The sequence below is a fragment of the Tamandua tetradactyla genome, chromosome X (genome assembly GCF_023851605.1).
Source record: "Tamandua tetradactyla isolate mTamTet1 chromosome X, mTamTet1.pri, whole genome shotgun sequence".
NCBI lineage: Eukaryota > Metazoa > Chordata > Mammalia > Pilosa > Myrmecophagidae > Tamandua > Tamandua tetradactyla.
The window spans coordinates 1782160-1794286 of NC_135353.1; the positions used below are offsets into that span (position 1 = coordinate 1782160).

The 12127-nt window shown below is 40.3% G+C and overlaps 1 protein-coding gene across 3 annotated transcripts in view; it reads left to right on the forward strand.

The window, feature by feature from the left end:
* Positions 1-12127, forward strand: part of GAB3 (GRB2 associated binding protein 3) — a 136113-nt gene that overhangs the window by 104680 nt on the left and 19306 nt on the right. For all 3 annotated transcript variants that reach the window (XM_077145571.1, XM_077145572.1, XM_077145573.1), the window contains exons 5-6: positions 1432-1487; positions 2394-2613. In XM_077145571.1, coding sequence (XP_077001686.1) covers positions 1432-1487; positions 2394-2613 — 276 coding nt within the window. The remainder of the gene's footprint in view (positions 1-1431; positions 1488-2393; positions 2614-12127) is intronic.

Below are 12127 nucleotides of genomic sequence, written 5' to 3' on the forward strand. Positions count from 1 at the left end.
CCATTTTTGGTGCCTTCCTTTAATCTGATGCCCTCTGTGCTCCATCATAAATTCCTTAAACTATCTTGTATGTAAATAACACTTACCTCTTTGATTCAGGGTTTTATCTATATTTATGTTCTTTGGTGATTCAGTGGAGAGGGACTTAGGGACCTGTGTTCATATATGCAAGTAACCATGTTCTTTAGTAATGGCATCCATGATGATTGCTAAGATTTAAATACTTTCTGTGTCCTAGGAACTGTTCTAAGTGCTTTATATGCATTAACACATTTAACCTTCCCAGGAGCCCTATGAAATAGGACCTTTTATTGGTCCCATTTTATAGACAAAGAAACTGAGGCACATATTTTATATTTATAAAATATAGATGCACACATAAAAATGCATATATATGCATATATAATACATACTCTTAATTCTGTCAATCTCCATCATATCTTTCTGAGCAGGGAGTTATTGTCTCATTTTAAGAAAATGTTGACTCTTTAATTTATTTCTGAGGCAGTCTCACTTTTCACATTTCTAGGGTTCTTTGGAGGTGCTTTGCTCTAGCCCTGCATGCTCAGAAAACATGCTGAACTTTTCAGCAGCATTGAACACTGTTGCTCATTCTCTCCTTCATTAGGCTTTCACAGCACCATGCCCTCCTGACTTCCCTCAGAATTCCGTGATTGTTCTTTCTCAAGCTCATCTTCTTGCTTTTTGAATCTTGGGGTGTGGTAGGGCTTTAGACTTAAACTTCTCTCAACTCTCCCAACCTAGGTAATCTCATCTACTCTTATAGATTTTGTTGCCATCTCTAAGCTGCTGATTCACCAAACCTATTTCTCCTCTGAGTCCTGACCCATATTTTGCTGCCTTCTGGACATCTCTACTTAAAAATTTTTTTGTCACTCTTTATTTGTAAAGAGAAACCCATCTGATAAGTTTCTAATCCTGAATTAATCCAACTGTCCTCTCTCTCCATGCCGCTCCCTAAATAGCCAAATGCTGCTGCAGAAAATCATGGTCACCAGTTCATAGTCACAGGTCTCTGAGCTGGGCTTCCAGTGCTGTTGACCCCATCCTCTCACTCATCACCAGTGCTATTTCAAACTTTTCCTCTCTCCTTAAAGTCCAGCTCTGCCTCCACCCTCACTAATTTTAAATGTAACAAGCTTTCATTGATATGTCCTCCTGCTTCACAGAAAAGGCTGAAGCCATCAGACAGAATCTTCTTCAAAATCTGGCCTGATTTTCCATGTGTTAGGGGATGTGTTCTGACTGCCCAACTAGACTCAAGAGCAAACCATGCATGTAGAAACTATGTGTTCTGCTACTGCGCCTCACCAGAGCTGAGCAAAAGGCCTTGAGCTGCTGCATAGGGACTTGAATGCTACTTTTTATTAATGTCCTGCATTTCTCACCACTCCGGTTTGTTTCTTGCAGCTGATGTGGAAGGTCAATCCTTAAGACACCGAGACAAGCGGCTTAGTTTAAATTTGGTAAGTTTGGCATCCAGGTTCCTTTAATTCTTAATTTTATCAAAAATAGCCTAACCTTATACATGTTCCCTTGAAGTCTTTTGAGACTCAGTACTTTGGCTCTCTGAGGAGTCTTTGTCTCACCTTAAGATTCAAATTTGTGTAGAACATGTTTGTGAACTGTTATGGATTGAATCATGTCTCCCAGAAAGACATGTCCAAGTGCTAATCTCTGGTCCCGTGGATGTGAGCAAATAGGATCTTTGAAGATGTTAATGTTAAGGTGAGGCCAAATTGAATGAGGGTGGGCCTTAATCCAATATGATTGAAGTCCTTATAAGCAGAGGAAATTTAGACAGTCAGGAGGAAAAGACAGAAGGAAACAAATAGCATGTGATGGAGTTAGAGACTGAATTATGGCTTGCAAGCAAGCCACAAAAAATACGAGTATAATACAGACTTCAGGGAAAGCATGATCCAGCTGACACCTTGATTTTGGACTTCTGGCCTCAAAAACCATGAGACAATAAATGCCTGTTGCTTAATCCAACCAGTCTGTGGTATTTATTTTATAGCAGCCCTGGCAAACAGACAGAAACCATTGCACTTGCTGTTCTATAAGGGTCCTGTCAATTATAATGGTTCAGACACTTGCCCAACTTGGGGTAGCTGCTTCAGGCATCACGTTATCTTTAAAGAATTTGCATAAATTTATAACCCTGTCTTCAGCATCAGATTGAGGAGAGTTATCAGATATACTCACACAATAATTTCATGATCAGAACTAAAGTTCGCCTTTCCTCTGGAAGTTGAGAGTTAGTTATTCTTATTATCATTTGGAGTTGAAATCATATGTGTACCTCGGCTGCCCATTAATAGTTTCCATGACTGGTCTGTGATTCCCAACCTGTACCTGTTCTCTTGTAGCCATGCAGGTTCTCCCTGATGTGCTCCACAGCTTCAGCTAGTGCCGAAGACAGCTACGTGCCCATGGGCCCCCATGCCACCCCTTCTGGCATTGGGCCACACTGCAGCACTGATGACTACATCCCTATGAGCTCAGGGAGCATCTCGAGTCCACTGTCTGAGCTACCTGCAGACCTGGAGCCTCCTCCAGTGAATAGAGATCTCAAGCCTCAGAGGAAATGTAAGCCATATGACCGGCTTGCTATGCAGGGAGATGTCCTGGCGGCCACATAGATGAGATCTCCTTTGTGACCTTTCCTGGGAAGGAAGGGCTAGAGAAAAAAGCCCAGAGGGCTGGAAAGTATAAGGGTAAGAGAGAAGTGGCTAGGGTAGAATTGGAAGGACTAGAGGAAAAACTTGCTGCTCCAGATTGTCATGATAGAAGAAGGCAGAGTCTTTCCTTTGGTGTCAGGGTCTGGGGACTTACAGGTACTGTGGCTCTGCAACATAGCCTACAAAACCAGTCTTTGGCTGCTTCCTGATAAAGGTCCAGGAATAAGTGATAATGGGTCAGAATGAATCCATCTGTCATTTCCTTGTTCTGGCAGCAGTTGAATATGGTCCCAGTGCCGGCCTTCCATAAGGCAGCCAAGAGTGGCTTTTGATGCTTACTCCTTAATACGCTGACCTGGTCACATAGCAATTTAGCACTCACTGCTTAGTAGCCTATCAGCAGAAGTATTTGGGGATGTATATTAGTTTGTTAAGTGGCCGGAATGCAATATACCAGAAATTGAACAGCTTTTTAAAAGGGAATTTATTGAGTTACAAGTTTACAGTTAATTCTAAGGCCATAAATACGTCCAAACTAAGGCACCCAGAGAAGGATACTTGGCTTAAGAAAGGCTGATCTGGGAAGGCATGTGACTGGCATCTGCTGATCCTTGTTCCTTGTTTGTTGCTTCCAGCTTCTGAAGCCAGTAGTTTCCTCTCTACGCGTCTGTGGGCCTTCACTTAGCTCCTCCAGGACACAACACTGAGTTCTGGCTTGCTTACCATGAGAAGGCACATGGTGACATCTTCTGGGCTCTGCCCATATCTAGGCGTCTTGTTCTCTCTGTTGACCCTCCAAGCATCTCCGGATAGCCGTGTCTCTGTCAGCTCTGAAGCAACTGTTCTCCAAGAGTTTGCATCTGAGGTTTTTCCAAAATGTTTCCCCTTTTAAAGGACTCGAGTACACTAATCAGGACCTACTTTGAATGGGTGGAATCACATCTCCATCTAATCAAAAAGTCACACCAATAATTGGACATGTCACACCTCCATGGAGATAATCTAATCAAAAGTTTCCACCCTACAATATTGAATCAGGATTAAAAGAAATGAGTACCCTCACAAGATTAGATCAGGATTAAAACACGGCTTTTCAAAAATGTCTTCTTATAGATGATGGTGGTAAAGGCATGTCTATTTATTTAGGTTGGATTGTATGATATGTGAATAAAACTGTTTAAAAATGAACAGAGAGGGTAGGCCACGGTGGCTCAGCAGGCAGAGTGTTTGTCTGCCATGCAGGGGGCCCGGGTTCAATTCCCAGTGCCTGCCCATGCAAAAAAAGAAAAAGAACGGAGAGAAACAAGTGCTAGAGAAAATGCAGAGAAAGAGACATACCTATTCCCTATTGGTAGGAAAGTTGAGAGGTGCAGCCCCTTGGAGGGCAGTGTGGTGGTTCCACTGGAGTCTAGGGGTAGGGTTGCCATAGGATCTTGAAACCCCTTTGCTCAGTATATACCTGGAGGAACTGAGTGTGGGGACATGAATGGACATTTGCACACTGGTGTTTATGGTGGCAGTGTTCACAATTCACAATAGGTGGAGGTGACCTAAGGGTACAATGACTGAGGAATGGAAGGGGGACTGTGGTGTATACAAACACCAGACAACTGAGCAGCCACAAGAAAGAACGAAGCTTTGAGGCATGCAACTAGGTGAATGAACCTTAAGGACTATACATTGAATGAAATGTCAGAAACAAAAAGACAAATATTTATCATGCCTCACTCATATAGACTAACTATAATATACAAACTCAGAGGATTGAAGTCAAGAGCATGGGTTTTCAGGTTGGGGCCTATTGTAAAGGGGCCTAGATTGTAAGCTTTTACAGCACTCACATATTTAGGAGTTGTAACTGATATTTCTAATTCTGAGATACTGAGCTATTTGTATATAACCCTGTCGTTCCCTGAAACTTCGGGTATTTATGTGACACCTGAGACTCAAAGTTAGATCTCTGAAGCTATGAAAGTCAGCAGTATCCCATTTAACAGCTGTTAAAAAAAATGGAAAAAGTGATCAGACTGGGTGCATGGGTGGTTCAGTGGTAGAATGCTTGCCTTTCATGCGGGAGACCTGGGTTCTATTCCTGGACCATGTATCCTCCCCACAAAAAAAACAGTGATCAGACCTCTTCTAGAGATATGAATGAAGCTGATCTGGATAGGACTAAGGTAAATCAGAATACTGGGTAAAGGATGATATTGACTGTATTTTAAAACTTCAACCTCTGTTTGAGATCAAAGGAAGAGATATTTATTTGGTGCAAAATTTATATTTGGTGTAGCACATTTTCAAATTTAACCTGTATGGTCAGTTTACTTGAACACCATAATTACATGGAATCTTAAATAGGGCATGAGATCTTGTTGGATTGTACAGGTCAGTGTGATACCCTAACATATCCCAGAGTAATTTAGGTAGTGAATAAAGAAGTATTTGCAAAGTCCCCTAGAGGGACTGGGGAGAAAGGAGGAAATATTCAGCTTCCCCATTTGGAGAATTTCTGATATTCTCAGAAGCAGTGGAGACAACCAGTTCAATGGGCTGAGCCCTTGATCTTGGGGTTCGAGCCTATGAAACTTATTCCTACAAAGGAGAGGCTAAGCCTACTTAAAATTGGGCCTAAGAGTCACCCCCAGAGAAAACTTCTTCTATTGCTCAGATGTGGTCTCTCTTTCTAAGCCAACCTGGCACGTGAACTCACTGCCCTCCCTCCTACGTGACACATGACTCCCAGGGGTGTAAATCTGCCTGGCAACGTGGGACCTGACTCTCAGGGATGAGCCAGGACCTGGTACTTCAGAATGAGAAGCCTTCTTGACCAAAAGGTGGAAGAGGGAAATGAGACAAAATAAAATCTCAGTGGCTAAGAAATTTCAAACAGAGTCAGGAGGTTATCCTGGAGGTTATTCTTACAAAGTATATAGGTATCATTTTTTATTTTATGGTGTATTGGAGTGGCTAGAGGGGAGTACCTGAAACATTGGAGCTGTGTCCCAGTAGCTTTGATTCTTTTTTTTTTATTAATTAAAAAAAAGAAATTAACAAAACATTTAGAAATCATTCCATTCTACATATGGAATCAGTAATTCTTAACATCATCACATAGATGCATGATCATCATTTCTTAGTACATTTGCATTGATTTGGGAAAAGAACTAGCAAAACAACAGAAAAGCATATAGAATGTTAATATAGAGAAAAAAATAAAAATAATAATAATAGTAAAAAAAAGGAAAGGAAAAAGAAAAAAAACCAGACAGACAAAAAAAAAAAACCTATAGCACAGATGCAGCTTCATTCAATGTTTTAACATGATTACTTTACAATTAGGTATTATTGTGCTGTCCATTTTTGAATTTTTGTATCTAGTCCTGTTGCACAGTCTGTATCCCTTCAGCTCCAATTACCCATTATCTTACCCTGTTTCTAACTCCTGCTGGACTCTGTTACCAATGACATATTCCAAGTTTATTCTCGAATGTCATTCACATCAGTGGGACCATACAGTATTTGTCCTTTAGTTTTTGGCTAGATTCACTCAGCATAATGTTCTCTAGGTCCATCCATGTTATTACATGCTTCATAAGTTTATTCTGTCTTAAAGCTGCATAATATTCCATCGTATGTATATACCACAGTTTGTTTAGCCACTCATCTGTTGATGGACATTTTGGCTGTTTCCATCTCTTTGCAATTGTAAATAACGCTGCTATAAACATTGGTGTGCAAATGTCCGTTTGTGTCTTTGCCCTTAAGTCCTTTGAGTAGATACCTAGCAATGGTATTGCTGGGTCGTATGGCAATTCTATCTTCAGCTTTTTGAGGAACCGCCAAACTGCCTTCCACAGTGGTTGCACTGTTTGACATTCCCACCAACAGTGGATAAATGTGCCTCTTTCTCCGCATCCTCTCCAGCACTTGTCATTTTCTGTTTTGTTGATAATGGCCATTCTGGTGGGTGTGAAATGATATCTCATTGTGGTTTTGATTGGCATTTCTCTAATGGCCAGGGACATTGAGCATCTCTTCATGTGCCTTTTCGCCATTTGTATTTCCTCTTCTGATAGGTGTCCGTTCAAGTCTTTTTCCCATTTTGTAATTGGGTTGGCTGTCTTTTTGTTGTTGAGTTGGACAATCTCTTTATAAATTCTGGATACTAGACCTTTATCTGATATGTCATTTCCAAATATTATCTCCCATTGTGTAGGCTGTCTTTCTACTTTCTTGATGAAGTTCTTTGATGCACAAAAGTGTTTAATTTTGAGGAGCTCCCATTTATTTATTTCCTTCTTCATTACTCTTGCTTTAGGTTTAAGGTCCATAAAACCACCTCCAGTTGTAAGTTTCATAAGATATCTCCCTACATTTTCCTCTAACTGTTTTATAGTCTTAGACCTAATGTTTAGATCTTTGATCCATTTTGAGTTAACTTTTGTATAGGGTGTGAGATACGGGTCTTCTTTCATTCTTTTGCATATGGATATCCAGTTCTCTAGGCACCATTTATTGAAGAGACTGTTCTGTCCCAGGTGAGTTGGCTTGACTGCCTTATCAAAGATCAAATGTCCATAGATGAGAGGGTCTATATCTGAGCACTCTATTCGATTCCATTGGTCGATATATCTATCTTTATGCCAATACCATGCTGTTTTGACCACTGTGGCTTCATAATATGCCTTAAAGTCAGGCAGCGCGAGACCTCCAGCTTCGTTTTTTTTCCTCAAGATGTTTTTAGCAATTCGGGGCAGCCTGCCCTTCCGGATAAATTTGCTTATTGGTTTTTCTATTTCTGAAAAATAAGTTGTTGGGATTTTGATTGGTATTGCATTGAATCTGTAAATGAATTTAGGTAGGATTGACATCTTAACTATATTTAGTCTTCCAATCCATGAACACGGTATGCCCTTCCATCTATTTAGGTCTTCTGTGATTTCTTTTAGCAGTTTTTTGTAGTTTTCTTTATATAGGTTTTTTGTCTCTTTGGTTAAATTTATTCCTACGTATTTTATTCTTTTAGTTGCAATTGTAAATGGGATTCGTTTCTTGATTTCCCCCTCAGCTTGTTCATGACTAGTGTATAGAAAAGCTACAGATTTTTGAATGTTGATCTTGTAGCCTGCTACTTTGCTGTACTCATTTATTAGCTCTAGTAGTTTTGTTGTGGATTTTTCTGGGTTTTTGACGTAAGTATCATATCATCTGCAAACAGTGATAGTTTTACTTCTTCCTTTCCAATTTTGATGCCTTGTATTTCTTTTTCTTGTCTAATTGCTCTGGGTAGAACCTCCAACACGATGTTGAATAATAGTGGTGATAATGGACATCCTTGTCTTGTTCCTGATCTTAGGGGGAAAGTTTTCAATTTTTCCCCATTGAGGATGATATTAGCTGTGGGTTTTTCATATATTCCCTCTATCATTTTAAGGAAGTTCCCTTGTATTCCTATCTTTTGAAGTGTTTTCAACAGGAAAGGATGTTGAATCTTGTCCAATGCCTTCTGTGCATCAATGGAGATGATCATGTGATTTTTCTGCTTTGATTTGTTGATGTGGTATATTACATTAATTGATTTTCTTATGTTGAACCATCCTTGCATACCTGGGATGAATCCTACTTGGTCATGATGTATAATTCTTTTAATGTGTTGTTGGATACGATTTGCTAGAATTTTATTGAGGATTTTTGCATCTATATTCATTAGAGAGATTGGTCTGTAGTTTTCTTTTTTTGTAATATCTTTGCCTGGTTTTGGTATGAGGGTGATGTTGGCTTCATAGAATGAATTAGGTAGTTTTCCCTCCACTTCGATTTTTTTGAAGAGTTTGAGGAGAGTTGGTACTAATTCTTTCTGGAATGTTTGATAGGATTCACATGTGAAGCCGTCTGGTCCTGGACTTTTCTTTTTAGGAAGCTTTTGAATGACTGATTCAATTTCTTTAGTTGTTATTGGTTTGTTGAGGTCATCTATTTCTTCTTGAGTCAAAGTTGGTTGTTCATGTTTTTCCAGGAACCCGTCCATTTCATCTAAATTGTTGTATTTATTAGCGTAAAGTTGTTCATAGTATCCTGTTAATACCTCCTTTATTTCTGTGAGGTCAGTAGTATGTCTCCTCTTCCATTTCTGATCTTATTTATTTGCATCCTCTCTCTTCTTCTTTTTGTCAGTCTTACTAAGGGCTCATCAATCTTATTGATTTTCTCATAGAACCAACTTCTGGTCTTATTGATTTTCTCTATTGCTTTCATGTTTTCAATTTCATTTATTTCTGCTCTAATCTTTGTTATTTATTTCCTTTTGCTTGCTTTGGGGTTAGTTTGCTGTTCTTTCTCCAGTTCTTCCAAGTGGACAGTTAATTCCTGCATTTTTGCCTTTTCTTCTTTTCTGATATAGGCATTTAGGGCAATAAATTTCCCTCTTAGCACTGCCTTTGCTGTGTCCCATAAGTTTTGATATGTTGTGTTTTTGTTTTCATTCACCTTGAGGTATTTACTAATTTCTCTTGCAGTTTCTTCTTTGATCCACTCGTTGTTTAAGAGTGTGTTGTTGAGCCTCCACGTATTTGTGAATTTTCTGGCACTCTGCCTATTATTGATTTCCAACTTCATTCCTTTATGATCTGAGAAAGTGTTGTGTATGATTTCAATCTTTTTAAATTTGTTGAGACTTGCTTTGTGACCCAGCATATGGTCTATCTTTGAAAATGATCCATGAGCACTTGAGAAAAAGGTGTATCCTGCTGTTGTGGGATTTAATGTCCTATAAATGTCTGTTAAGTCTAGCTCATTTATAGTAATATTCAGATTCTCTATTTCTTTATTGATCCTCTGTCTAGATGTTCTGTCCATTGATGAGAGTGGTGAATTGAAGTCTCCAGCTATTATAGTATATGTGTCTATTTCCCTTTTCAGTGTTTGCAGTATATTCCTCACGTATTTAGGGGCATTCCAGTTCGGTGCATAAATATTTATGATTGTTATGTCTTCTTGTTTAATTGTTCCTTTTATTAGTAGATAGTGTCCTTCCTTGTCTCTTTTAACTGTTTTACATTTGAAGTCTAATTTGTTGGATATTAGTATAGGTACTCCTGCTCTTTTCTGGTTGTTATTTGCATGAAGTATCTTTTCCCAACCTTTCACTTTCAACCTATGTTTATCTTTGGGTCTAAGATGTGTTTCCTGTAGACAGCATATAGAAGGATCCTGTTTTTTAATCCATTCTGCCAGTCTATGTCTTTTGATTGGCGAATTCAGTCCATTAACATTTAGTGTTATTACTGTTTGGATAATATTTTCCTCTACCATTTTGCCTTTTGTATTATGTATATCATATCTGATTTTCCTTCTTTCTACACTCTTCTCCATACCTCTCTCTTCTGTCTTTTCGTATCTGACTCTAGTGCTCCCTTTAGTATTTCTTGCAGAGCTGGCCTCTTGGTCACAAATTCTCTCAGTGACTTTTTGTCTGAGAATGTTTTAATTTCTCCCTCATTTTTGAAGGACAATTTTGCTGGATATAGAAGTCTTGGTTGGCAGTTTTTCTCTTTTAGTAATTTAAATATATCATCCCACTGTCTTCTAGCTTCCATGGTTTCTGCTGAGAAATCTACACATAGTCTTATTGGGTTTCCCTTGTATGTGATGGATTGTTTTTCTCTTGCTGCTTTCAAGATCCTCTCTTTCTCTTTGACCTCTGACATTCTAACTAGTAAGTGTGTTGGAGAACGCCTATTTGGGTCTATTCTCTTTGGGGTGCACTGCACTTCTTGGATCTGTAATTTTAGGTCTTTCATAAGAGTTGGGAAATTTTGAGTGATAATTTCTTCCATTAGTTTTTCTCCTCCTTTTCCCTTCTCTTCTCCTTCTGGGACACCCACAACACGTATATTTGTGCGCTTCATATTGTCCTTGAGTTCCCTGATCCCCTGTTCAAATTTTTCCATTCTTTTCCCTATAGTTTCTGTTTCTTTTTGGAATTCAAATGTTCCATCCTCCAAATCACTAATTCTATCTTCTGTCTCTTTAAATCTATCATTGTAGGTATCCATTGTTTTTTTTCCATCTTTTCTACTTTGTCCTTCACTTCCATAAGTTCTGTGATTTGTTTTTTCAGTTTTTCTATTTCTCCTTTTTGTTCAGCCGATGTCTTCTTCATGTCCTCCCTGAATTTATCAATTTCGTTTTTGAAGAGGTTTTCCATTTCTGGTCGTATATTCAGCATTAGTTGTTTCAGCTCCTGTATCTCATTTGAACTATTGGTTTGTTCCTTTGACTGGGCCATATTTTCAATTTTCTGTGCGTGATCCGTTATCTTCTGCTGGCATCTGGGCATTTAGTCAGATTTCCCTGGGTGTTGGACCCAACAGGTTGAAAGATTTTTCTGTTTGAAATCTCTGGGTTCTGTTTTTCTTATCCTGCTCAGTAGGTGGCGCTCGTGGCACTCGTTTGTCTGCAGGTTCCACCAGTAAAAGGTGCTGTGGGTCCTTTAACTTTGGAAAACTCTCGCCATGGGGGAGGTTCGCCAGCCAAAGCGGCTTGGAAGAGTGTCAATCCGAATCTCCCAGCCGGCCCGGGGATCCGAATACAGGGAGGGTCACCAGCCACCGCAGCCTGGGAGAGCGCCCGTCTGAATCTCCTAGCTGGCCCGGGGCACTAAGCGTGGCGGGAGGGCGCCAGCCGCCGCAGCCCAGGGGAGTGCACCGTTCCCAGCCGGACCGGGAAGCCACGTGTTTGGAAGGAACCCCGGTCACCGTTCTCTGTGGCCTGGGGATCTCCGATCCAATTCTCCCAGTTGGTCCGGGGGGCCGCACATGGGGGGGTGCCAGCCGCCATGGCTTGAGGGGACCGCCTGCCCAATTCTCCCAGCCGGCCTGGGAAGGAGGGAGGGAGGGACTCTGGCCGCCTGCCGCCCTGGCCCGGGGAAGCGCGCACCCCTCGGCGATCTCACCGGAGCAGGTTCTCCCAGCCAGTCACCCATTCCAAAATGGGGTACGCTGTCTTCTTGATCTCTGTCGTGGCTCCAGGAGCTGTTCTGTATCGTTTCTACTCCCCTAGTAGCTGTTCTGGAGGAGGAACTAAGACCCGCACGTCTTACTAAGCTGCCATCTTCTCCGGAAGTCCGTAGCTTTGATTCTTGAAGAAGATTATAACTATATAGCTTTTACAATGTGACTGTGTGATTGTGAAAACTTTGTTTCTGATCCTCCTTTTATTCAGGGTATGGACAGATGAGTAAAAAAAATTTTGAGGATAAAAAATAAATAAGTAATAGGGGGAGATAAACGGTAAAAATTGGGTGGATTGAAATACTGGTGGTTAGTGAGAGGGAGGGGTAAGGGATATAGGATGTGTGAGTTCTTTTTTTCTCTTTATTTCTTTTTCTGGAGTGATGCAGATTTTCTAAAAATAATCATGGT